The sequence below is a fragment of the Stomoxys calcitrans genome, chromosome 2 (genome assembly GCF_963082655.1).
Source record: "Stomoxys calcitrans chromosome 2, idStoCalc2.1, whole genome shotgun sequence".
Lineage (NCBI taxonomy): Eukaryota > Metazoa > Arthropoda > Insecta > Diptera > Muscidae > Stomoxys > Stomoxys calcitrans.
Genome location: NC_081553.1, coordinates 129,040,020 through 129,066,336, shown reverse-complemented (window position 1 = coordinate 129,066,336; position 26,317 = coordinate 129,040,020). Strand labels below are relative to the sequence as shown.

General features: G+C 39.0%; 1 protein-coding gene across 1 annotated transcript; it reads left to right on the top strand.

Annotated features, from left to right (window-relative positions):
• The first annotated feature begins 23,381 nt into the window (after window positions 1–23,381).
• LOC131994751 (uncharacterized) lies at window positions 23,382–26,282 on the top strand. Its single transcript, XM_059361620.1, has one exon. The coding sequence runs from the start codon at window positions 23,382–23,384 to the stop codon at window positions 26,280–26,282; it is 2,901 nt and encodes a 966-aa protein (XP_059217603.1).
• The last annotated feature ends 35 nt before the right edge of the window (window positions 26,283–26,317 follow it).

The following is a 26,317-nucleotide window of genomic DNA, read 5'->3' as shown; positions in this document are numbered from 1 at the left end:
GTATGTCTTTGGGTCGGATATCTAGAATAGTATCCAGTGCCCTAGTAGGCGTGGCCCTCATGGCTCCGCCTATGGCAAGACAACAACTTCTCTGAACCTGTTGTATTATCTTTATGTTGTACTTTTTCTCTATCGCAGTCCACCAAAGTATTGAGGCGTAAGTTAGTATCGCTATAATTACGCTTCTCGACTTTTCTCGGATTCAGGCCCCATTTCAAGCCTACAGCCGGTCTACAAAGTGCCCAGCCTGTTTGTGGATATCGAACAATAATCTAGACGAACAAAAAACAATCGCTCAAAATCGAATCTTTTTCGGTTCGGGTATTTTGAATTAAATTTTTCGCAAGTCATTGTTTTCATTTTTATAAGCTTACGATTTTGGGATTGCCATAGGGGTGTTTTTTCGATTTATTCTAATCTACTACTGATTTGTATGTACGATTGTGAAACTATTGGGTTGCCCAAAAGTAATTTTTTAAAAGAAAGTAAATGCATTTTTAATAAAACTTAGATTGAACTTTAATCAAATATACTTTTTTTACACTTTTTTTCTAAAGCAAGCTAAAAGTAACAGCAGATAACTGACAGAAGAAAGAATGCAGTTACAGAGTCACCAGCTGTGAAAAAATTTGTCAACGCCGAATATATGAAAAATCCGCAATTACTTTTTGGGCAACCCAATATGTTGTAATTTCTTTATTTCAATCACCTACACAATTTCAAAACATTATCGACGTAAACAAGCAAAAGGGCGCTAAGTTCGGCCAGGCCGAATCTTATATACCCTCCACCATGGATCGCATTTGTCAAGTTCTTTTCCCGGTATTTCTTTTTGGGCAAACAAAGGATAAATGAACAAAATTGCTATGCTATTAGAGCTCTATTACGTTTTGGTTCGATTCGGACCATAATTGAATTGAAAGATGGAGACCATTGTGGAAATTGTTGTGTAAAATTTCAGCTAATTCGAATATGAATTGCGCTATTAGGGGCTCAAGAAGTAAAATAGGGAGATCGGTTTATATGAGGGCTGTATCAGGCTATAGACCGAATCAGACCATATTTAACACGTAGAGAAGCCCTCTAGAGGCTCCAGAAGCCAAAATCCTAGATCGGTTTGTATGGCAGCTATATCAGATTATGGACAGATTTAAACCATATTTGGCATAGTTGTTGATTCATAACAATTCATAACAAAACACATCATGCAAAATTTTAGCTGAAATTTAGAACAGTGAGTTATCTTTGGCCCATCAACATCTTCTTTAAATTTAACCCTGATCGGTTCAGATTTGGATATAGCTGCCATATAGACCGATCTCTCGATTTATGGTTTTGGGCCTATAATAGTAGGACAGTTAAGCCCCTCGACATACTTCTGCAATATGGCACAGATCGGTCCAGATTTGAATATAGCTGCCATATAGACCGATCTATCGCTTTTAGGTTTTGGGGCCATAAAAGCCACATTTCCGATTTTGTTTAAATTTAGGACAGTGAGTTGTGTTAGGCCTCTCAACATCCTTCTTCAATTTGGCCCAGATCGGTCCAGATTTGGATATAGCTGCCATATAGACCGATCTCTCTATTTAAGGTTTTGGGGCCATAAAAGGCGCATTTATTGTCCGATTTCGCCGAAATTTGGGACAGTGAGTTGTGTTAGGCTTTCGGCTCCCGTGTCGTATTTGGTTCAGATCGGTTTATTTTAAGATATACCTACTAAAAAGACCAATATTTTATTACACTTAACAGAACAATTGGTCCAAATCCGAACACATTTCGATATAACTGTTATGGGACATAAGGTATGCAACTTTCACCGGAGTTTGATGAAAGGTGGTTAGCATATATACCCAACGTGGTGGGTATCCAAAGTTCGGCCCGGCCAAAATTAACGCCTATTTACTTGTTTACTTTGCATTTTTGCTAACAAATTCTCGCTCGAAAGCAAATTATGAAGTGACTGGTTTCGACATTTGCTTTTTTGTTCTCTTCGCTTAACTCTCCCTCTTAACTTATGCCAAAACAAAATGTTCTCTGTACCTGTTGTAATCTCCTTACATTGCACTTCTTCGACACCGTCCGCCAAACTACCGAGGGGTAAGTTAGAATTGGATTAACTAAGTTACTATATATCCGATCCGCCTGGCATTTTTCACAGATATTTCTTATTAATATAGGTCGGTGGGGACTACGAATGGGTCATATCGGATAATATTTTGATATAGTCTCCATACGAACCAATTTGACTTCATAAGCCCCAATATGCTTAAATTTTTACTGTAAAGTATACTTTTACCATTTAATATGTAAAGCATATTTATACCATTCAGCGTCCACAAGAAATGACGCCCAGATAATTTCTATAAAACAGATGTAGCCTCAATATAAATCGATATTTGGTACAAGTGTCCCCCAAATGGGTCTATTAATAAATGTAACCCCTATATAATTCGACTCTGCGATTTGTCTTATTGAGACCGATTTTATTACTTTCAAATAATCCAAATATAAACTGCATTTATTTGTGTACATATTTACCAGATTCCATATGGTGAATACCCAAGACTCGGTCCGGCTGAACTTAGCGGGTTTTTACCTTTTCATTCTTGTTTCTGCAAGTTTTTAATGCTATATATCTCCATAAAAAGTATTTGATAGATGAAGAACATTATCAAAGGTATTTTTGACTGAATGAAATATAGTTGTAATTGAAACAACTATAATTCAACTACAACTACAACCACCGTAGCTTAGAAGCTAGCATGTCCGCCTATGACGCTGAACGCCTGGGTTCAAATCCTGGCAAGAACATCAGGATAATGTTCATCGGTGGTTATTCCCTCCTTATGCTCCTAAACTTCTCCCCAAAGAGGTGTCGCTCTGCGGCACGCCGTTCTGACTCGGCTGTAAAAAGAAGGTCCCTTATCATTGAGCTTAAAATTGAATCGGACAGCACTCATTGATTTGTTAGAAGTTTGCCCCAGTTCCTTCATGGGCAAATTTGCAATTGAAGCATTTATAGTTTATATTCAAGTAGCTGATTGTAGCGCTTTTTAATTACCATTACCACCTATTAAAAATAAATTTAAAATCTGTTAAAATTAAATTGAACCATTAAAATTTTATTTAATAACTTCTTTTGCTGGTGTCTTGCAAAGAAATCCAAATCTGACTTAACTAAAGTGAACATCAAGTCTTTTGTACTTGACGCTATCCATATCCATCTCGCCAAACGACAAAGACATGAAACTTAATTAAGAAAGTGATGCTCTAATACTTCACACTTTGTTGATTTGGAAAGCCATCTAGGGTACTTCAAACAATTATCTCGAAACAATAAAACTCCACAATGAGAATTGTTTTCAAATTTCGTGCGAATAATAGTATAATTTGCATTTGTTATGGACAAAGCGATCCAGATCAAATTAATACGATGCATATGCAGGTACGGACACAGGGTAGCTGATGCCCAATACAATCTGTTCTTCAGTGCTGTCAAGAGATTTCAGTAATGTTTACATTCATAAATCATTGGTATAGATAGAACATAATTTAATTTTATGGCCGAGAATTTGGATAAATTATAAAGATAAAGGTTTGCCATGTTTTTTAAGGAATATACAAGTATATTGAATATACTAGTATAACATATACGTACAGAGACTATAGAAACATTGATTATAACTCACTACTTTGTGAAATTGGCACCGTTGAGTGGCAGAAGCTTTATGGCATGTCTTGCGTGGATGAACAGACTGCATTTCTTCAACGTAATGTGAGTCAGATTTTCGACAAATGTGTTCCGATGAAGACCCGAACGGTTTTTTCGAATGGGAATCAGTGGTTTGGTAATGATACTAAAGTATTGATACGTAAAAGAGATTGTGCGTACTCTCGATGGAAGCGTTTTAGAACACCTGAACTCTTTAATGATTACAAGCGTGGGAGGAATCAGACAACTTCTTTTATAAATACGAAGAAAATAGCTTATTTTAGTCGTAAATTTAAGAGGCATTGAACACGAAAGGTACTTGGAGACATATTAAGTCAATTGGAATAGGAAGTGATAAGGCATCCATTGGTAGACATGTTGATTAAGATGAGATTAATAGGAGTTTCTTGAACATATCTTTTCCTGTGCGACATTGAATTTAGTAACGTAAACCATAGTAGTAACAACACTTCACCAGACCTACGTTTTGATTTTGAGCGTTTTGAACAAAGCGATATCGTTAGCGCTGTAGAATCGATTAAGTCTAATGCCATTGGTTCTGATGGTATTGACCCAAGATTTTTTAGGATAATTCTACCCTTATTCTTCCGTATATGTGCCATCTTTTTAACAAATTAATTTAAAGAGTTGCTATCCACAGTCTTGGAAACGGGAAAGGATAATCCCAATACCAAAGAATAACCAGGAATTTAGGCCAATAGCAATACTTCCATACGTCTCTAAGATATTTGAGACTCTAGTCAACCAGAAAATATCAGAATATATTGCGAATAATTCGCTGCTAACAGATTTTCAATCTGGTCTCCGGCCAAAGCACAGTTGCACTATTGCACTTTTGAAAGTAGTTGAAGATGTAAGGAGTGATAGTGACAGCGATAAAGTTACCTTTCTTGTTCTTTTGGATCATTGGAAGGCATTTGATTTCGTTGATCCCAATATACTTTGCCTTAAACTGAAACATTTATTTAAATTTTCTAAAAGAACAAAGGATCTTATAATTTCCTATCTTTCCAATAGAAGCCAATCGGTACGTGTTGATAGCCGGTGTTCGAGTTATCTTCCAGTCTCAAGAGGTGTTCCACAGGGGTCTGTGTTGGGCCCACTCCTTTTTTCCTTATATAGCAATGACCTTCCTGGACAGTTACGCAACTGCGGTATTCATATGTATGCCAACGACGTACAGCTGTATATGAGCTCCTCGTCGGAGAGGCTGATCGATGACGTACTTCGCCTTAATAGTGACTTGGATAGGATAAACACATGGGCAAACGCCAATGGATTACTTTTAAATCCAACAAAGTCAAAGTGCATGGTAAATGGTAGGAATAGGGTGACAATGCCGCCCAATCTTGATGTGGCAATTGCTGAAGCTCAAATTGAGATGGTTCATCTGTAAGAAACCTTGGGTTGGAGTTTGATGATAGACTTTCATGGAAGAATCATGTCAATATGACAGTGGTTAGGACCTACGGCATTTTACGAAACTTAGATATGAGTCGACAGTATACCCCTTTGTCAATAAGAATGCTTTTGGCTAGGACATTTATTCTGCTGAAACTATTATACTCTTGCGAGGTTTTTTTACGGTTGTAATGTAACTCATAGGAATAAATTGCACGTGGCCTTTAACGATGTCGTTAGATACACTTTTGGTTTGCGTAGAAGAGACTGGGTATCTGACTTTGTCAGACAAGTATATGGTGTCTCATTTAAGTCGTTCCTTAAGATACGCTCGTTGCAAATGATCCACTAGATAATCTATACCAATGAACCGTCATATCTGGCTTTGTATTGCGTTTTGCCAACTCTACAAGTGACAAACAAGTAATACAAATACGTCATCAATATCGTGTATCTGAACAACAGTTCCTTGTTAATGCTATAGGTCTCTGCTATAATTGTTAAATATTTTTTACCAATTATTATTCTATTTAAGTGAAAACTTGTTGAACTCATTGTATTTATTAATTTACCAACCCATGCTTCAAATAATACACTGTGTTTTGTATGGGGTTTATCATAATAAAATACAAATACAAAATAAAAATTTTTGGTAAGTAGTAATTTTTGGTAAGTAGGATCGAACAAGTTCCAGACGAGCTGCCCAATTTTCCCACACTTTTTTACGGCATTTGGGGCCACATGTAGGGTCGTTTTTCAATATATGTATATTATTGTATCTTCTGGAATATGTTTAGATCTGTGGCTATTTGATTGCCACTACGGCGTGGGTTTCGATCCTGCACTTGCTGAACCATTTTAGGTGTTGTCGAAGTTTTTTTTTGGAACACCATCATTGCATTTGACAACTTTACTAGTATGATTAATACAATTTATGATGCAAAACACAAACATTTTGTTCACATTGAGGTATTTGAGTTCGCCGGTAGCAAATGCTTTTGGTGGCTTGAAATAAACAATGGGCTCCACATAATAATTAGTTAAATTTAATTTCAATTTATTGGTTCTATAACTAAGGCAAGCAAGGTTTGTAACTGCATTAGAGTTACAAACCAGTAAGGATAGGCAAAAGTCGGGCGGTGCCAGGGTACGATACCCTACACCTACCCTGTAGGTACAAAGTGGGAGCTATATCTAATTCTGAATCAATTTTGGTGGACCTCGGTAGATGTTTTCAGATGAGTTAATAAACAATCCTTATTAAATTTCGTACAATTATGTTCAAACTGTAATAAATACGGTTGACAAATGACAACATAATTTCAAATTACCCAAAATTCGACTAACATATATATGGGAGCTACATCTAAATCTGAACCGATTTTGACCAAACTTCTTAGATATTGTGGTAGCCATCGAGGAAAGTGTTATGCCCAATTTTGGCAAGATTGGTCAATAAATGCGCTTGCAGTGGCATTAGAAGTGAAAATCGGGCGATATACATATGTGGCAGCTATATCTAAAGCTGGACCGGTTTCTATAAAATTCACCAGTAATATTAAGAGTCATAAGAAAATCTTTCGTGCTAGATTTCGAGAAAATCGTTTAGCAAATAACCACGTTATTGCAATATTTCTCAAAATCGGACGAACATATATATGGGAGCTATATCTAAAACTGAACCGATTTCGACCAAACTGGATATTGTGGAAGTTGTCGAGGAAATCGTTATATAAAATTTTGGGAAGATTTGTGAATAAATGTGTTTGCAGTGGATCTACAATAGGAGTGAAAATCGGGCGATATATATATATGAGAGCTATATCCAAATCTGAACCGATATGGCCCATTTGCAATCGCCAACGACCTACATCAATATTAAGTATCTTTGCAAAATTTCAAGCGGATAGTTTTACTCGTTCGGCCGCTATCGTGATTTCGACAGACGGACGAACATAAGTGAATTGAATGCTGAAACCCGTAGTAAAAGTCATTGGGTAAGATTTCAGTCCATTCGGAAAAGAATTGGGCCCTTTAGGGGCCCAAGAAGCATAATCGGGATAGCGGTTTATATAGTAGCTGTATCAGGATGTAGATAGATTAAGACCGTATTTGATACGTACGTTGAAGGTCATGGGAGAAGCCGTGGTTTAATGGCAGCTATATCAGGGTACGGACCGATTTAAACCATACTTAGCACAGTTGCTAAAAGTCGTAATAAAATATTTCATGCAAAATTTCAGCGAAATCGGATAAGAATTGCGCCCTCTATTGGCTCAATAAGTCAAGATCCTAGATCGCTTTATATGACAGCTTTATCAGGTTATGGACCGATTTGAACCATGCCTAGCACAGTTGTTTGAAGTCATAACGAACAACTTAATGAAAATTTCTGCAAAATCGGATACGAATTGCGCCCTCTAGAGACTCAAGAAATTAAGATCCCCAATCGGTTTATATGGCAGCTATATCAGATTATGTACCGATTTAAACTATACTAAGTGTTGGAAGTGATAACAAAACACCTCTTGCAAAGTTTCAGCCAAATTAGATAAGAATTGAGCCCTCTAAAGACTCATGAAGTTAAGATTCAAGATCGGTTTATATGACAGCTATATCTGATTATGAACCGACCTCAACCATACTTAACACAGTTGTTGGAAATCATAACAATACACCTAATGCAAAATTCCAGCTAAATCGGTTAAGAATTGCGCCCTCTAGTGGCTCAAGAAGTCAAGATCCAAGATCGGTTTATATGGCAGCTGTATAAAAACATGGGCCGATAATAAGTATTTGTGCAAAATTTCAAGCGGCTAGCTTAACCCCTTCTAAAGTTCGCGTGCTTTCTATAGACAGACGGACGGACATGGCTTGATCGACCTAAAATGTCATGATGATCTAGAATATATATACTCTGGGGTCTTTGACGAATATTTCGAGGAGTTACGACATTAGTTTACCCCCATCCTATGCAGGGTATAATAATAAGTCATCTACGTCCATTTGTAATGGGAGAGCAGCCGTGCCGACTTTGCTTCATCTAGGCCCTTTGGCTAACAGGCCCGTTTTGCTGCATTTGCTATATTTGGTAGTTTTAATAGATATGGGTTTGCATGAGCTTTAATAACTTCAACTCTGTTAAAAGGACTCCTAGAAAGGACGGACGGATATTCAAACCAATGAAAAGTCAGATGAGCTACAGAGAAATGAGCAAACGAACGGCTGGACAGACAGACAGACACATGCATCTAGACAATGGCAAAGTTATTTTTGGTTAGTACTTAAAGCAATTTATGGTGGCAAAGTGATGAAATGCATATGTATACAACAGGACTAAAATGGTATTAAAACATTTAACAACAACACCATCAGTAGCATCAACAAAAGGAGCTACAGCAACAACTGCAGAGCACCATCATCGGCATCAGCATTCAAACAAACCTGAATGATGAAGTGAGTGGTGCCAAGCTCAAATATTTGCCAGATGCAGCCAGGCAGACAACCACAACTAAATAGTGCCGCACAAGGACTCCATGCATACATTTCGAAGGAGCAGCTACAGGAGAAACATTCATTTAGATTGGGTAGAGTCATTAGATATCACCCAAATACCCTATGATGCAGTGTTGCTTCTCAGCATTTCGAGCAACTGCCTGTTGCACGTTGTAGTTGGTGGCGGGTGGAAAGTCTTTTGTTGTCCCAAATAGAATTTGGCATATAACTTTTACCATTTTCTAGTTTTTGGGCTATGCAGGCTTTGTTTTTGGCATCCTAGGCATGGAAGTGTGTGCTTGGGTGGTGCCTTGGATGTCTGTCTGTCTATGTCTCCACCCATATGGAATAGAGCAAAAGTTTGGTTGTTGTGTGGCATGTTTCAAAAGTGCCTCTGGTTGTAGTTAAGTGAATTGCTGACATCAATGCTATGATTTTGGGTATCTGTGGCCTTGGCATGGAATGTCTGTTGCATTGCGAACCATGCTCATAAAGTATTGCCCCAAATCGTTTTGGCAATTTGTTAAGTACCCTAAGCGTATTGTGGCGTTTAAAAGTTTAAGTGAAGGACCAACTTTTAAATGCCACAATACTATCTACAGAAAGAGTATCAATATTTATATGCGATAAGGGTGATGGAAACCGTACGCCTGTATTTTAAAAGCTTAACTAATAAGAACGGGGTGCATACATTTCCAACTTTAAAAACCCTGTGAGACATCTGTATATGGTGTTAATCAGAAAATTATAGGTGTCGAATTGAAAGCATTTTTTTGAAAATAGATTATGGTTATGGGCAAGATATTTGAAATTGTAAATCTTGCAACTTTACATTGCTATAATTTGGTACTCAAGTTGTTGAGAAGTGGATTTTATGCTAGTAAATCCAAATTTTAAATAGTTATAAAGAAACTGGTCCTAGGAAATCTGAAATCCTGGCGGACCCTCCCCATACCCCAATTTTCAAGAACGCCAGATCTCGGAGATGCGTGCACCGATTTAATCGAAATTTTGTATGCCACCTTATGTTACCCCAAAAACACGATATTGGAAAAATTAAATTTAAATTTTTGGGGTCAAATAACCTGGGGAGACGCCCCATCCCAAAATCCGCCCGAACGGACATGTGTGCTGATTGGGACAATATGGGTAGAATACGAATTTTGGTGTTTAAGAGTAGAATAAAAATATGGTATACAAATTTCACTCTTAATTTTGGGGGGTGGGGGGGTCCCCACCCCCAAAAAAGGTCCAAGAGGACACTTTCACAGTTTTGGGCAATATAAAGGGTGATTTTTTTGAGGTTAGGATTTTCATGCATTAGTATTTGACAGATCACGTGGGATTTCAGACATGGTGTCAAAGAGAAAGATGCTCAGTATGCTTTGACATTTCATCATGAATAGACTTACTAACGAGCAACGCTTGCAAATCATTGAATTTTATTACCAAAATCAGTGTTCGGTTCGAAACGAAAGGTATTTAAGAGTAGAGTACGAACTTGGCATAAAAATGTTACCCCAAGTGTCAGGGGGTCCCCCAACACCCAAAAATACCACCATAAAGGACGCTTTAACCGCTTTGAGCAATATGGGTATCAAGTGAAAGGTATTTAAAAGTAGAATACAAATCTGACACAAAAACTTATTTTTTGGTGTCCGAGGGCCCTCCCCACCCCCCAAAATCCCCCAGTAGGACAAATTTACCGTTTGGGATAATAAGAGGTTTAATCATCTTTCCTCTGTTGGATCTAGCGAATTTGATTCTATTAAACAGATATTGTGGTGTTCGCCTAGTATAAATTCCATGAAGAAATTATAAAAATCTCAATGAGAAGAGAGTCAAAGCTGTATCCATAAAGGCAACTGGCATAGTTGGAGACATGCTGGTTTCTTTTTAAGCCATACACTCAACCAAATTTGTTATTCAAAACACCAAAAATGTTTGCTAAAACAACAGTTTTTGTCTGCTAAAAATGGGAAAGCAGGCAATACTGCTGTTTCAGCAAACATAGGGCTGCTGTATTAGCAAACATTTTGGCCAGTTAAATCAGCAAACAAATCTGCTGTTTAAGTACAAAAATCTGCTCAAAAATTGTTCGATTGTTACTTGTTTTGATTACTTTAGAACTTTTTTTGATTTTTTTTTTTTTTTAGAAATTCTGGCTGAGCTCGCTCGCATTTTTTGTTATTGCTCTACTAATGTGTATACGACTGGCATTGCATTTTGTATCTAAATTTAAAGAAAAAAGATTATGGAAAGTATACATTCAGTACTGACTATAAACATTCTCTGAGACACACATTTACATTTGTATTTTATTGTTTCTCCTAACATTGCCTTCATAACTAAGCAGCAGTCATTTTCAGCAAACAACAGACTTTTCAGCAGTAAACCTGCTACTCTGAAATTGCAGTACTACTGTAATATTTTGTATTTTCAGCAAACTTTCTTCTATGAGTGTACACATATCGTATGATGCCATTGAATGCAAAATTTAATTTATGCCGCCCCAGGGAGTCACGATTCCCAAAGAGCTCCCAAACATATAATAGCCCTGGAACCAAGATAGTTTTGGCCAAGAGACCTTTTATTCCAAGTGGTGTAAATAAATGCCTAAGCCATAGTGTACGTAGTTTAATAAAATTCTGTCCAACGGCTGCGTTCATATGATTCGTCCAACTAAGTGAACTGAAATATTACACCCAAATTCTTCGCAGTAGGAACCTTTTCATTGTCACCATATACGTCGATATTTTGCAAGGAGATTTTCTTGTTCTTGTTTATAATTAAACGCTTTGATTTGCTAGGGTTTAAGAAGAGGCCATAAACAATTCATCTTTTGGTGTAACAAAACATCTTTGCTGTAAACAAAATATTTTTCACTTAAAAGAATTTTTCAATTTTCTCGTAATAGTAATAAAATAGCAATCCTTTACCACAGAAGAAGTACCTAAAGGCTATACCGTAAACAAAGTGACTCTAACATCAAAAAGTAAGTTTAACCGTAAACAAAGTGACTCTTACATCAAAAAGTTACAAATGCTTGACTAACGTTCTACTGTGAAGGGAAAGGTTAAAGATTACTTTGAAACCAGTAAGGAAAGGCAAACGTCGTGCGGAGCCGACTATATAATACCCTACACCTACCCTACAATTATAAATTCGGACAATATACAAATATATATGTATATGAGAGCTATATCTAAACCTGAACCGACTTTCAAACAGATCGTTTGAAAATTGTTGTTACTACGGCCATATAAGTGCAATATTTTAATGAAATCTCGCAGATATGTTAAGATCAGTTAAAAATTGTGTTGATTACAGCCTTATAATTGCAAATCGGGCGATACATATACATGGGAGCTATATCCAAATCTGAACCAATTTTGGTGAAATTTTGCAGATATGTTGAAATCAACAACAAAACAACCCGTGCCACATTTTGTGCAGTTCGGTTGAAAATTGTAGCTGCTATGGCCATTTAAATGCAAATCGGGCGATACATATATATTTTGCAGATATGTTAAGATCAGCAACAAAACAATCCGTGCCAAATTTTGTGCAGATCGGTTAAAAATTGTAGTTACTACGGCCATTTAAGTGCAAATCGGGCGATACATATATATGGAAGCTATATCTAAGTCAGAACCGATTTTTACCAAAATCAATAGCGTTAATTCTTGGGCCAAAAAAGTGATATGTGCAAAATTTCGTGATGATTGGACGACAAATTTGATACGGATTGGTTAACCCATTAACGTCTGAACCTCAATTCCCTTGTCCGATTTTCCGACCATTTAAGTCGGCCGGACCTGACGGAATTATCCCGGCACTGCTGCAGTAGTCCCGTGGAGTCACCCTGCCCTGGCTCGAGGGGATTCTCTGAGCGAGCCTGGTATGGTCCTACATACCAAGGGTATAGAGGAGGGTGAAGGTGGTCTTTATCCCTAAGGCAGGATTAGTCTGTCATCGCTTTTGCTGAAAACACTGGAAAGACTGATTGGCCTGAAGGTGAGAGGTGGACTGACGCCGGAACGCTTCAGTGGGGCACAGCAAGCGATGGGCTACCAGAATTGGGTTGAGGACCAACCCAAAGAAGACGGAGCTGGTGCTCTTCACTAGTAGATATAAGATACCGATGTTTAGACTCCCGTCCTCGGACGGGATCACCCTGCGACTGTCGAAGGAGGCGAAGTACCTTAGTCCTTGATTGAAAACTGTCCTGGAAGAGGAATACCAAGAAAAGAAGCCGTAAGGCGCTGTGAGCTTTTTACTCCTGCTGGAGGATGTTCGGTAAGAAACGAGGGTAACCCAAAGATGATTTATTGGACCAGTACTGACCTATGGAGCACTGGTATGGTGGAAAAGCCGTTGACAAGAGGACATATACGAGGGAGTTCGAGAAGATCCAGAGATTGGCCTTCGTTGGGTTCACAGGGTCACAGAGATCCGCACAGCAGGCAGGCCTGGAAGTGATGCTGGATATGCAACCCATTGAGGCCTATATTCGGAACTGAGCCGCCAAGGTCGCACTTAGGCTGTGTGAGTTCAGTATCCGGAAGCGGCGGGTACCGACTGCCTGGTGCCAGTGCCAACTGATGTGGGGAAATTCGCCAACGTTTCCCTGGGAGGGATGAATGGAGAGCGAATGTTGTACTTGAAAAGGATGAGACATCGATCTACACCGATGGCTCCAAGATGGAGTCAGGGACTGATTTGGGGGTATACTTTGACGCACTGAATATCGGTATGTCTCTAAGACTGCCGGACGAGTGTATGGTTTCTCAGGCAGAGGTCTGCGCCATTACAGTCGTAGCAAGAGAAATTCTGGTAAGAGATTTACCGCCCGCAAAACTCAGGATTTTTGTGGATAGTATGGCTGAGCTGAAGGCCTTGGGTCGAGATGCGTGACGGATTATTTAGAATCCCCATATAGGCACCGGGTCCATTATATGACGCTGGCCATGAAGGGTTTTCAGTAAATAAGAGGGCGGAAGAGTGCTCCCGCAGAGGTTCGTCAGCGCCGGGCGTACAAGCCACTGGTCTTGCCTACGTGCCATTTGTCGAGTTACTGAATACAGTAGGCGGATGTTTGCCGGACTGCAAAGGCGCTCTGGCCTGTCATCGACCGGAATAGGACGAAAGAGTTGCTGGTGTTTGATAAGAGGTCGATGAGTACTTTAACAGGGGTCATAACGGGGCACTGTACCATAGGCCGCATAGAAATGCCGCACAATGTCTCCTGGGTCTCCTGGGATTTGTTGACGGAAGAGGTTGGTTCCGACGGAGGGTGCCATAAACAACGGCGTAGGTATATCCGTGCTTGCGTGGGGATGGGCGTTCTTCACCCCCTCGGGTTCTCCTTTGCTACTATTTTTATTTTATTCGTGTATAGCCTCTAGTCCGAGGTCTCGCATTTTCTTTCTTTTCCCTTTCTTTTTAGGGTACCACATTGGGTCAAACCGGCCTCCGAGTTAACTCACCTATGGTGGGTAACCCACTCAACCTAACACAACCAAGAGCATATATATTTTTTTTTTAATTTAATAACTTGCGATTTTAGGAATTTTTGATTTGCTTAGCCACTAGCCTAATATTTTATCACCATTTAGCGAGGAAAAGTGGATTTTAATCCCTTTGACGTAAAATTGCACCTGCTGGCAAAACTAGTAGTCCTATCGCCCTAAATGTTTTTGTTTTTAAGTATAGAAGCCATAAGAATTCTGAAGAAATTTTTTGATTGATTCTTTGACCTATAAAAACTCTCAACATTATCCGAAGCATTTTGGGCGAATTGAGGGGAGATCCGGACCGTGACTAGACGAGGCTGTTTCTGAAAGGAAGTAAAGAGTTCAGTATAGCTTTCAGGACACATAGAACAACGAGGCCACTAATACAGATTAGGTGCGACATGTCATAGCATGGGGCATGTAGAGAAGATGATTAAACCTTGGATCACTTCCTATGCCACTGCCCGAGTTATGGGACTTACAGACATTGGCAATTAGGTAAACAGACTTTAATTGTCGCACAGTGGAAGAAAATCAATAAAAACTAGAAAAAAATATGCCGTGTGAGAACGAGTAAAGATATCTCTTTGATTTGAAATGGTTAGAGCTGAGGTGTTATTGAGATCGTGTGCAAAATTTCAAGGCCTTAGGTGGTCCGGACGCCTCTTCACCTATATTTGGTTACCTCGGCTTTTAAAAAATTGTTCGGGCTGCCAAATCTTTTGGTGGGTAGAAAATCGAAATCCAGAAAAACTCTACAAAAAAGTCCGTTTGAGGTATTTGTTGAAATTTCGGCCGAGATTAACTTCTCATTTTGCAATTTGCGAAGGCATTTTTGTGCATTACTAGCCAGCTCCGCTGCGCCTTCTTTTACATTATTGCAAATTTTGCCCATGAACATTCCACTAATGAACTGGGGCAAACTTCTCACATATCAATGAGTGCAGTCCGATTCAAGTTTAAACTCAATGATAAGGGGCCTTCGTTTTATAGCCGAGTCTGAATGGCGTTCCGCGACACCTTTTTGAAGAAAAGTTTTACACGATATAGTGCCTCACATATGTTGCCAGTTATAAGAGGGGAAAACTACCGCTGAAAATTTTTTCGGATGGTCTCGCCAGGAATCGAACCCAGGCGTTCAGCGTAAAAAAACTTGACTCCATATTTGAATATCAAATTCGTTTTCCACTCTCAAATACCTTTAATTTGAGTCCCACATTGTAGTGATTTGTCCATAAATACATTCGGTTGGTTTTTGGGGGAGGGGCGGACCCCCTAGGTATCCCATTCGAAATTAGGATACCACATTTTTGGTTTTAGGTTACTGAAATAAAACACACAAAATTTCGCTTAAATCGCACCACCCATTTCCGAGATCTGGCGTTTCTGGAAACTATGGTAAGGGTGAGAGTCGGCCCACTTTAGATATCAAAAAATGTTGTACCCTATTTGCACCATCTGTGAAAATTTCAAGAAAATCGGCTTAGCCGTTTTTGAGTCTAAACGGAACAGATAAACACAAATAGATTTTTATATAAAAGATTTGGATAAGAATTGCGCTCTGTGGATTCTGACGAAGTCAAATCGAAAAATCGGTTTGTATGGGGTGCATCATGTTATAGGTATAAGGTATAAGCACGGACTTTGCTAGTCGGAATTAGAGAATTCAAGTTTATGTTTCTAAGGAGTATAGAATAATGTGGATGTATTTACAAGTAAGCTCGGCCGGGCCGAATCTTGGGAACCCACCACCATGGATTCTGGGAGCTATATCTGGTTATAGACCGATTTGAACCGTACTATGCGCAGTTGTTGAGAGTCATAACAGAACATTATGCGCAAAATCGGATTAAAATTGAGGCTTGTAAGGGCTTAAAACGTCAAATCGGGATATCGGTTTATATAGGAGCAAAATCATGTTCTTGACCGATTTGGCCCGTATTTAACACAGTTGTTGAAATTCATAACAAAACACTATGTACAAAATTTCAGCCAAATCAAGAAGTCAAATCGGGAGATCGGTTTATATGTTATTGGCAGTCCTAGCAGAACACTATGTGCAACAATTCAGCCAAATCGGAGAAAAATTGCGGCTTCCTGGGGCTCAAGAATTCAAATCGGGAGATCGGTTTATATGGGAGCTATATCAGGTTTTTTTTACCGATTTGAACCGTACTTGGCAACGTTGTTAGGAGTGATAACATAACACTATGTGCAAAATTTCAGCCAAATCGGATGAAAATTGCGGGTTGTAAAGGCTCAAGAAGTCAAATCGGGAGATCGGTTTATATGGGAGCTATATCCAAATCTTAACCGATATGGCCCATTTGCAATCCCCAACGAACTACATCAATATTAAATATCTGTGCAAAATTTCTTGCGGCTAGCCCTACGCGTTCGACCCCTATCGTGATTTCGACAGACGGATGGACGGATATGGCTAGTTCGACTCAGAATGTCGAGACGATCAAGACTATCTATATATACTTTATGGGGTCCTAGATCAATATTTCGAGGTGTTACAAACGGAATGACTAGATTAGTATACCGCCATCCTATGGTGGTGGGTATGAAAATGGTTAGGTAAGTTTAGAGAAGCAGTCCTTTACAGACCAAAGCCTCTGGTAGAAATCGAACCCACAACCACTGCACTGGCACTTCAATCACGCTACCAATTTGGCTACCAATTTTACCCCCGGCCGAATGGGGGTGTGTAGACGAATAGACAACACTGTTCATATCGAGAAAGTTACCCCAACTCAAGCGTAGATTGTATTTCTGAACCTTATATTTTACTTGTATTTTTGACATCTGAGCAAAATTATTAGCCAAGAGTTGACGAAATTAAAAAACGTATCAGTTCCAGTTTTGCCAAGGATATTCTCCTTCTGTCGCTATGATTACGCGTTTTTTTAAGACGCTCCCAATGCTACATACTTTAATCCCACAATGTGTGCATAGGATGTTTTCAACAACAAATTTTAATAGATATAATTGTTTATAGCAGTTTATAGGGGTGCTTTCTTGCAGTTGAAAGTCTTAAAATGTTTGCCTAAACCAATTAAAATTTTCAATAAATTATTCAAGAGATTAGAGTTCAAAATATACTTTCGGTTTGTTGGCTTCGTTCTTGTGTCTGTCAGCAGCAGAGACCTATGACAACAGACTGAAGTTGCAACGTGATATGCCTCAAATGCTTGACTCTACGTCGATAAGCATGCGATAGCTGCGACTCAAGTTGAGTGGCCTGAGTCGAAATTAAAATTCAAAATGAGTTTTTGACAAAAACACCTAACACACAACAACTACCTACTAGCAACAACAAATAGCAATAACCACTGCCACCGCCACCGCCAACTCCAACAGCAGCAATAACAATACTTGCAATGACATCGACAACAACGCCAAAAACAATATGCATGACAGTGACCGTCCATGCTTTTTGGTTTTTTCTTTTCATAAAATTTAAGCGAAATTTTCTTACACACATTCTTTTTTTTTGTATATTAAAAATGTGCGCACTTAAACTTACACATACGCCACGCTCATGCCATTAAACAGGGTAACACAAAAGCTGTTTTGTATGTACAAAAATGGTCTTCCATGTATTGATTTGTATTCATTGTTGTTGTCTAAACATAGTAATAAACAACGATTGAGAAAAAAACAATAACCTAATAAAAACTCCGTCTGCTCATCAGTGCGGAACACGCATACTACAGTACAATAAGCTCTTCCTCGACGTTCTAACAGTTTCTGAGAAATCGTATCTTACAACCTTTAATCTATCATCATGTTTTCCGATCAGACAGTGATCTGCTATGACTGAGATGATGTATAAGACTTCTATTCTAGCCAACGGCAACAAAGCGGTAGATAAGAAGTATATTCGAACAAGTAAGTGCGTGCTAAGTTCGGCCGGGCCGAATCTTATATACCCTCCACCATGGATTGCATATGTCGAGTTCTTTTCAAGGCATTTCTTCATAGGCAAAAAGGATATACATAAGAAAAGATTTGCACTGCTATTAGAGCGATATCAAGATATGGTCCGGTTTGGACCACAATTAAATTATATATTGGAGACCTGAGTAAAATGTCACCCAATTCGAATAAGAATTGCGCCCTTTGGAGGCTCAAGAAGTAAAATTGAGAGATCGATTTATATGGGAGCAGTATCAGGCTATGGACCGATTCAGACGTATGTTGATGGTCATGAGAGGATCAGTCGTACAAAATTTCAGGCAAATCGGATAATAATTGCGACCTCTAGAAGCTCAAGAAGTCAAGATCCCAGATGGTTTTGTATGGAAGCTATATCAGGTTGTGAACCGATTTGAACCATACTTGGCACAGTTGTTGAAAATCATGACAAAATACTTCGTGCAAAAATTCATTCTAGTTGGATAAGAATTGCGCCCTCTAGAGGCTCAAGCAGTCATGACCCAAGATCGGTTTATATCACAGCTATATCAGGTTATGGACCGATTTGAACCATACTTGGCACAGTTGTTGGAAATCATTACAAAACACGTCGTGCAGAATTTCATTCCAATCGAATAAGAATTGCGCACTCTAGAGGCTCAAGAAGTCAAGACCCATATATATATATGGCAGCTATATCAAAACATGGACCGATACGGCCCATTTACAATCCCAACCGACCTGCACTAATAAGAAGTATTTGTGCAAAATTTCAATCGGCTAGCTTTACTCCATCGAAAGTTTGCGTGCTTTCGACAGACAGACGGACGGACATAACTAGATCGACTTAAAATGTCATGACGATCAGGAATATATATGCTTTATGGGGTCTCAGACGAATATTTCGAGTAGTTACAAACATAATGACGAAATTAGTATACCCCCATCCTATGGTGGGGGGTATATTAGTATCTATAGTCTTAATTAAATTAAAGCGGGAGATAGGTTTATACGGAAGCGTTAACAGGTTGCGGACCGATTCGAACCATTCTTGGTGTAGATGTTGAAAGTTATAGATGTCACTGCACAAAATTTCACTGAAAACAGACAAGAATTGCGCCTTTAAGGGTTTCAAAAATCTAATCGGAGGATTTTTTATCCACAAAGAACCGTTATAGTTAAGAAGTATATTTGAAAAATATCAGTCGAAATGCTTAACTCGTCTACAAACTATATTGATTTGCACAGACAGACTGACAAAGGACATGCCATGGCTATCAATATTTCGAGATCTTTATCGTTTGTATAGCTTTTGCAACGAACATCTTTTGGATTACCCTGTGTTTATATTATTCCCTGTATATTTTGTTTTTTTTTTTTTTTTGGTTGGTGCCGAAAGTGTAAAGCATTCGGTCGTCTATAACCATCCATTCGAGCAGTTCAATGAACTTCAATATTGTTTAACAAAAACTCCACATTACTCCCACCATTTTTTTCTCTTTCTCTCCGTCTCGAGCGGTGGTGCAGTATACAGGGACATCGGACACATAGTAATTTTGGTTGTCGTAGGTTAGGCATCACACAGTTACTGAAAGACGCACACACATATACACACAAATAGTACGTATAAACATACCCTTTCCTGTAATTTAGCTTTTAACAGACACAACTTCCTCTTGAGTTTGGACACCACAAAATGTGAAATATTGAAAAAAAAAAATATGAAAAATACGGAAGTGATTGATTCACTTTGCGAGCGTTATGACCGAAAATATTGAGGCGTTAATATAAGTACTGAATATTAAAAGAATATACATATAAATTGCAAACTTCATATAACTGCACTCAGATATTGAGAGCAAATTGTTCTGACTTTTTAAAAATCCTAATAAAAACAAGCTAATACGAACTTAAGTCATATTAAGTCGAACTTTTAATACTCTACACCCTAGAAGTAAGCGGAATATAATTTAAAGGATCTGTATGCAGATCTTAACCGCAAATTGCGGCTTAATGCAAATTGCGCAGTGCCAGACCAGATAAATATAGGTAAAGAATTAGATAGAAACCAATCCCCGACTAGGCTCGAATAAATCACAACCCGGAGACTCATTTTTCGACTACTTATTGTAGAAGCAGATTAATGTGTAAATCTATCGTTATGAAATGGCAAACCAAACTGAACATAAAACAAGTAACAGGTGTCAAAAGGACCAATTCCAAGATATATGTAGCCAGACTGAAAATCGCACATCTGAGAATCTTTGAAACCCACCCCATGGATTCGGCGTAAATCGACACAAAATAAAATTAGTTGAAAGGCATAATTTTCTCCACGTACTGAATTTCTGCCAAACCAGCAAAAAATGAAAGCTTCTAGGAAACGAACAAGGATAATCGAGAGATCGGTTTGTATGGTTAAAGATCAAAGACCGATTTGGACGGTACTTGGAACAGTTATTACAGAACGCCACTTAGCTAAGGGATCCAGGCGGGGGACTTATGTCGAGAGATCGGGTTATATGGGAGTTATGTCAGATAAAGGACCGAATTGAACCGTACTTTGCGCAGTTGTTGGAAGTCGTAACAGAACAACGCGTGCAAAATTTTAGCCAAATCGGATGAAAATTGTGGCTTCCAAGGGGCCTAAATATAAAATCGCCCTATATCCTGTAATAGACCGATTTCAATCGTACTTGGCATAGTTATTGGACCTCACAAAGTATATGGTGTGCCATCAATTTGTTGCATCTTCCTCGAAGACACATCCCATTTTCTTTGAGCTGGTCACCCCAATTGGGCAAGACATCAATGAACGCTTCAATGGTTTCGGCTTTTTTTAGTATTGTGGATTTTCTTTTTCATTTAATGTCTGAAAAACACAAAATATTGAAATTCATGATGAGACATTAAACACCCGACATGAAGCAATACGAGAACATTACAATGCGACGCCATTGTGGTTAGTCAAGCCGATCTGATCTTTCGCAAGATCTTGACACTGCCACCAACAGCAACAGAAACAGCCACAAAATCATCTATCCAGCCAGCAAGCCTCTCACTCAGCATCCATATGAGCAACAAGGCTCCAAATGAAAAGAACCCATAACATTGTACACAAAGCAGTCGAGTCAGCCAACCCAATCATCGAGTCATCGGGAAAGACATCAATAGTTTTTAGTTTTTAGATCATCGCACGCATGCACCACCGCACATTCTGGCACTCCGGCTTTGGGGCTTCATAGAGCAAACATTAAAAGAGTCACTAGGAATTAAGAAATAAAGGTTTTGTCTTTGAACATTTTTGTCGTACATCTCGACACAAAATCGAACTCATTTCAACTCAAAATACACACATTGTGTAGTCAGGGCAAATGGAGAGCGGCAAAGGGAGCATCGATGACATATCTTAAGGAAATGCTGCGTTTATAGAGTTGCCGCTATGACGCTATTGTTTATACCCACCGTTTCGATTCGATCTAGGTTTGTCATGCTCATCGTCATAAATGGGAAAGTTCAGATGTTAATGAAAGGGATGAGCTATTGTAGTAAACAGGAATGAACCGATCCTTATTACTTGAAACAGACAATGGGAGACTGAATGTTAGCTTTGTATCGGAAAAAAGCGGAAAGATTTGTAATGTGATTTGGATGACGACAACTTCTCCAGTCAAGGGTATCCCAGCTTCAGTCTTGGTTTTCGTTGCCGCTATGACGCTATTGTTTATACCCACTGTTCCGTTTCGATCTAGGCTTGTCATGCTCATCATCATAAATAGGAAAGTTCAGATGTTAAAGAAAGGGATGAGGAATAAACCGATCCTTACTACTTGGAACAGAGAAGAGGGATGGAAAAAAGCGGAGAGATAAGTAATGTGATTTGGATGACGACAACTTCTCCATTCAAGGTAATCCCAGCTTCAGTTTTGGTGAAAATACTGCAGACGTAGTCCCTCTCCTAAGCAGAAGGATGACAGATTTTGATTAGTTTCAGCACACATTCAGGGTTTTGGAGGGACATTGATGAGATGGTCAAGTATATAAAGAACGACTGAACGACACGTCTAAGTCTGCATGTTCTAGGACCAAAAGGGTTATACACAGACCACCTCGGTGGTCCACAATCTGGTTGGTGTAAATAGGGGTTGCCGAAAACTCTACAATAAGGGGAAGCCACAGGACGCCGCAGTACTGGGATATCCATATGGCCGAGCTGACGCCGGAAAATGTTATCACTGATATCCATTTGTTGGGGATTGTCTGGGTAAAGTATTTTTGGGCAATTACAAGTTTTGTACGACAGACTGGGAACCTGGATTAAGGAAATATATACTCCTGTTGTTGTTGTTGCAGCCATATTTGTGTGTGGAGGTAGCGATCCTCATCAAGGTTCACATATGGGCAAGCACGTTCCGGTTCATAGGACCAATCACCGCTGGAATGTTATGGCCAATGGTTTTTCAAAGCGCCAATAACTCGCCCTGTCATATCGAATATCACAGTCACTCAGTATTTAAGCAAGAGCCACTTCCATCCTACTGACCACTATCCGCAACCTGTGGATAGTGGTTAATAGGATAGTAGTCATCATGAGAAGCTCAGCTGAGAGCTGAGAGACAATGACCACTGTTCAAAATACATTTATTTTGAACATGAGAGATAACGCATTAGCATTTCATAGCCCACGCGTTGTTATCTTATAGAGTCTGTGTGCGGTTTAGGGTCTATTTGTACGATCGCCTATCTCATAAAACCAATACGCACAGCCGTATAAACCCTGCATGTGTACTTTTAAAAAGGGAATAGATAATGAGTCTAAGAAATGCATGTGTGTGTTTACTTAGGATCGTAAAATATCAGATAAGGAGAAACGGAGATATCACTGCGTTGGTATCTCGTTCTAGTTTAGTTTTAAGATTTTCATTTATTGTAGTGATAGGAAATTTGAAAATAAATGGTCAGTATAAATCTAGCATCAGAGAAGTGCGTTTTAGATTCAGCTCAACATTTGGTCCTTCGTAAAATTGAGTTATCCCCCACCCGAGGTAAGAAGCTCAATGGAACTAGGCCTATAAAGCAATTTAATAAAAATTGTTTAACACCCACTGAAAAATTAAATTCTGTGAAGAAGCGTCCTCGTGGCTTTAAACAACGAGAAGAAAAATAATAATAGAAATCACAATCCACTAAAAAGTGGAAATACAGTGAAGAAGCGTTCTCGTGGCTTTAGACAACGAGAAGAAAAAAAAAAAAAAACACATAATAAAAATATCAGAAAAATAAACAAACAAAACTACAAATAAAGTAAAATGGTTCGTCAGCAGTTATACAAGCGTCAAAATGAGATTGGTGAATATATCATCAATTTGAAGCAAAGCTGCCTTAAGGAAACCGCAAGAAGTGTGGCTAAGGAAACCTGCAAAGCCCAGTTGGGGCAAGTTTGGCAGGAATTCAAAAATAACCACACGAAGTTAACCGAATTGGGTATCACCGAGGAACCGTACTTTAAAAACAAGTATTATGAGAAGGTGAACTCATTGGTGGAGGAAATCTGTGCAGCCCTAGAGACGAACGAGGATGCAGCCAGCCAATTGGAAACTGGAAAAACTGAATCGTCGGGGTTGAAATTACAACAAATCCAACCGCAGGAAAATGGGGAGTCCAAAAATGAGAAGGAAAGAATAGCGGGAAAAAGGAAGGAAAGAATAAGAAAACTTATTCGAAAGTTAGTAGGAGAACTACTAGAGTTGGAACAACTCAATATTAAAGTCTTGCTGGAAGAAGCAAAAAGATCATGGGAAACACAGATGAATCAAATTAATGATCTATTATGGGAACTCACTATCAACCATGAGGGGTCTTACGAAGACATCACTAAAGAAGTTGATGAAGTAGAAAACCTCTACAAAAGAAGTAAAACAACGCTGATCTTAAGATTGGACAAATGTAAGGAGGAGAGATGTCCTATAAAACTAGCGGAGATAAAAATACCGGACTTCTACGGTAACGTGGAAGAATGGCCATCTTTCCATGATTTATACAAGAAGCTCGTACATGATGCCGAGAGCTTATCGGACGTTGAGAAAATGTTTTATCTGAAAGCTCATATTAAAGGAGAAGCGTCAAAAGTAATTAAACATTTACCGGCAGATGGAAGCAATTACCAGCCAGCGTGGGAGATACTAAATCAACGCTTTGGAAATAAAAGAATTTTGTTTCAAACGATACTAGACCGATTGTTAGATCAACCCCATGTGTGTAGTGAGAACGCTAAACAAGTAAAAGGATTACTTGATACAACAATTGAATGCGTCCAAGGGTTAAAAGCAATGAAATGCAACATCGAGGATGCTGTAATGGCGCGTGTAATCATCCGTAAGCTAGACAAAGAAGGTTTATTATTATACGAGCAGCATACAAAGAAATCGAAAGAAATTCAGGAGCTTAAAGATGTTTTGGAGTTCTTGGAGGAACGATATCAAAATTTGGAGGCAGCAGGTACAAAGAAGTACAGCAGCAATTACAATCATCGGCAACAGCAGCCTATGAAAAGTACGACACTCTATACGGATAAAAGTGCGTGTCTATACTGTAGAAAACAAGGACACTTAACGGAAGAATGTCGAAGTCTGTTGAGATTGCCAGTGGCGGAACGAGTATCATGGGTTAAAACAAAAAATATATGCCATAGATGCTTGAACCACAATCAGAATGCAAGATGCGATAGTACCATCAAATGTGGAACCTGTGGGTTTAAACATCATTCGGTACTCCATCTAACTAAGACATCCACTACATGTGTTGCTAACGGGACAAGGAGTGTCCTACTGGCAACGGCTCAGGTGCAGGTCAAGAATATACATGGAGAGATGGTTACCTTGAAAGCTTTGGTGGACCAAGGATCACAGTCAACGTTTTTAAGGGAAGAAGCAGCACAGATACTTCAAATCCCTCGAGAAAAGGCCAATATGGAATTGCATGGACTAGGTGACAATTTGGTGGGAGTTGCAAAATCAAAAGTAAAAGTTAGGATCCATCCGAGATTTCCCAGCAACTATTCACTCGATGTCGAAGCTCTTATTTTACCAGCGTTAGCTTCCGTCCATTTGGATTCTTCGTTAGTACACAACCAGGGTGTATGGAAAAACTTTCAATTGGCTGATCCAAACTACTACAAGAACGAGAGGATAGATATGGTGCTTGGCAGAGATGTGTATGTGGACATACTAAAGAACGGAATACATAAGAAGCATGGAATGTTGGGGCAACATACCAAGCTGGGATTAATGTTGTCCGGCCCATTAACGATTCGAGTCCCAGTAGCGAAAAAAGGTGTCAATGTCACTACAGAGATTGAAAGATTTTGGGAAACTGAAGAGTTGGATATGGACATGGTTACAAACGATGACGAAAAATGTTTGGATAATTATGCTGCTACAACGAAAAGAAATGAAGAAGGGCGGTTTATAGTTCAAATCCCCTTCAAAGAAGATAAAGAGCAGGGAACATCGTATAAACAGGCAGCAGCCAGACTCATTAGCCTGGAGAAAAAGCTCATCAAGGATAATGCTATGAAGCATGAATACTCAAGAATTATGGAGGAATATATTGCACTGGGGCACATGAAGCCAGTGAAACAGATTCATAGCGGTAAATATTATTTACCACATCAAGCGGTTGTTCGAGAGGACAGTCTGACTACGAAAGTCAGAGTGGTTTTCGACGGTTCCGCGAGTACAAATAATGGAAGAAGTCTGAACGACATAATGCATGTCGGGCCACGGTTGCAGAGAGACGTCTTCGACATACTACTCAACTTTCGTTTAAAAAGGTTCGTGATTTCTTCAGATGTTGAAAAAATGTACCGCCAAATAATGGTGGATGAGGAGAGCCAGCGGTATCAACATGTTCTGTGGCGGAAAGATAGGAATGAGGAAATCAAAGAATATCAGCTGACAACAGTGACATTCGGAACAGCAAGTGCCCCGTTCTTGGCCGTAAGAACCTTAATGCAGATTGCGAAAGAATGCGCGGATACGAAGGTGAAGCAAATAATTGAAGAAGATTTTTATATGGATGATCTTCTTACGGGGGCAGACACAATAGAAGAGTGTCTCCAGCTTCGATTCAAAATATCAAGGCACTTAGAGGGTTATGGATTCCATCTCAGAAAATGGTGTTCAAACAATGAACACATTGTGAAATCATAGAAAGAAGACAAGGAGAACGAAATAATAAACATCAA

What these genes read in the sequence shown, in the direction of transcription:
- LOC131994751 (XM_059361620.1), top strand. Translation starts at nt 23,382, where the DNA reads ATGGTTCGTCAGCAGTTATACAAGCGTCAAAATGAGATTGGTGAATAT.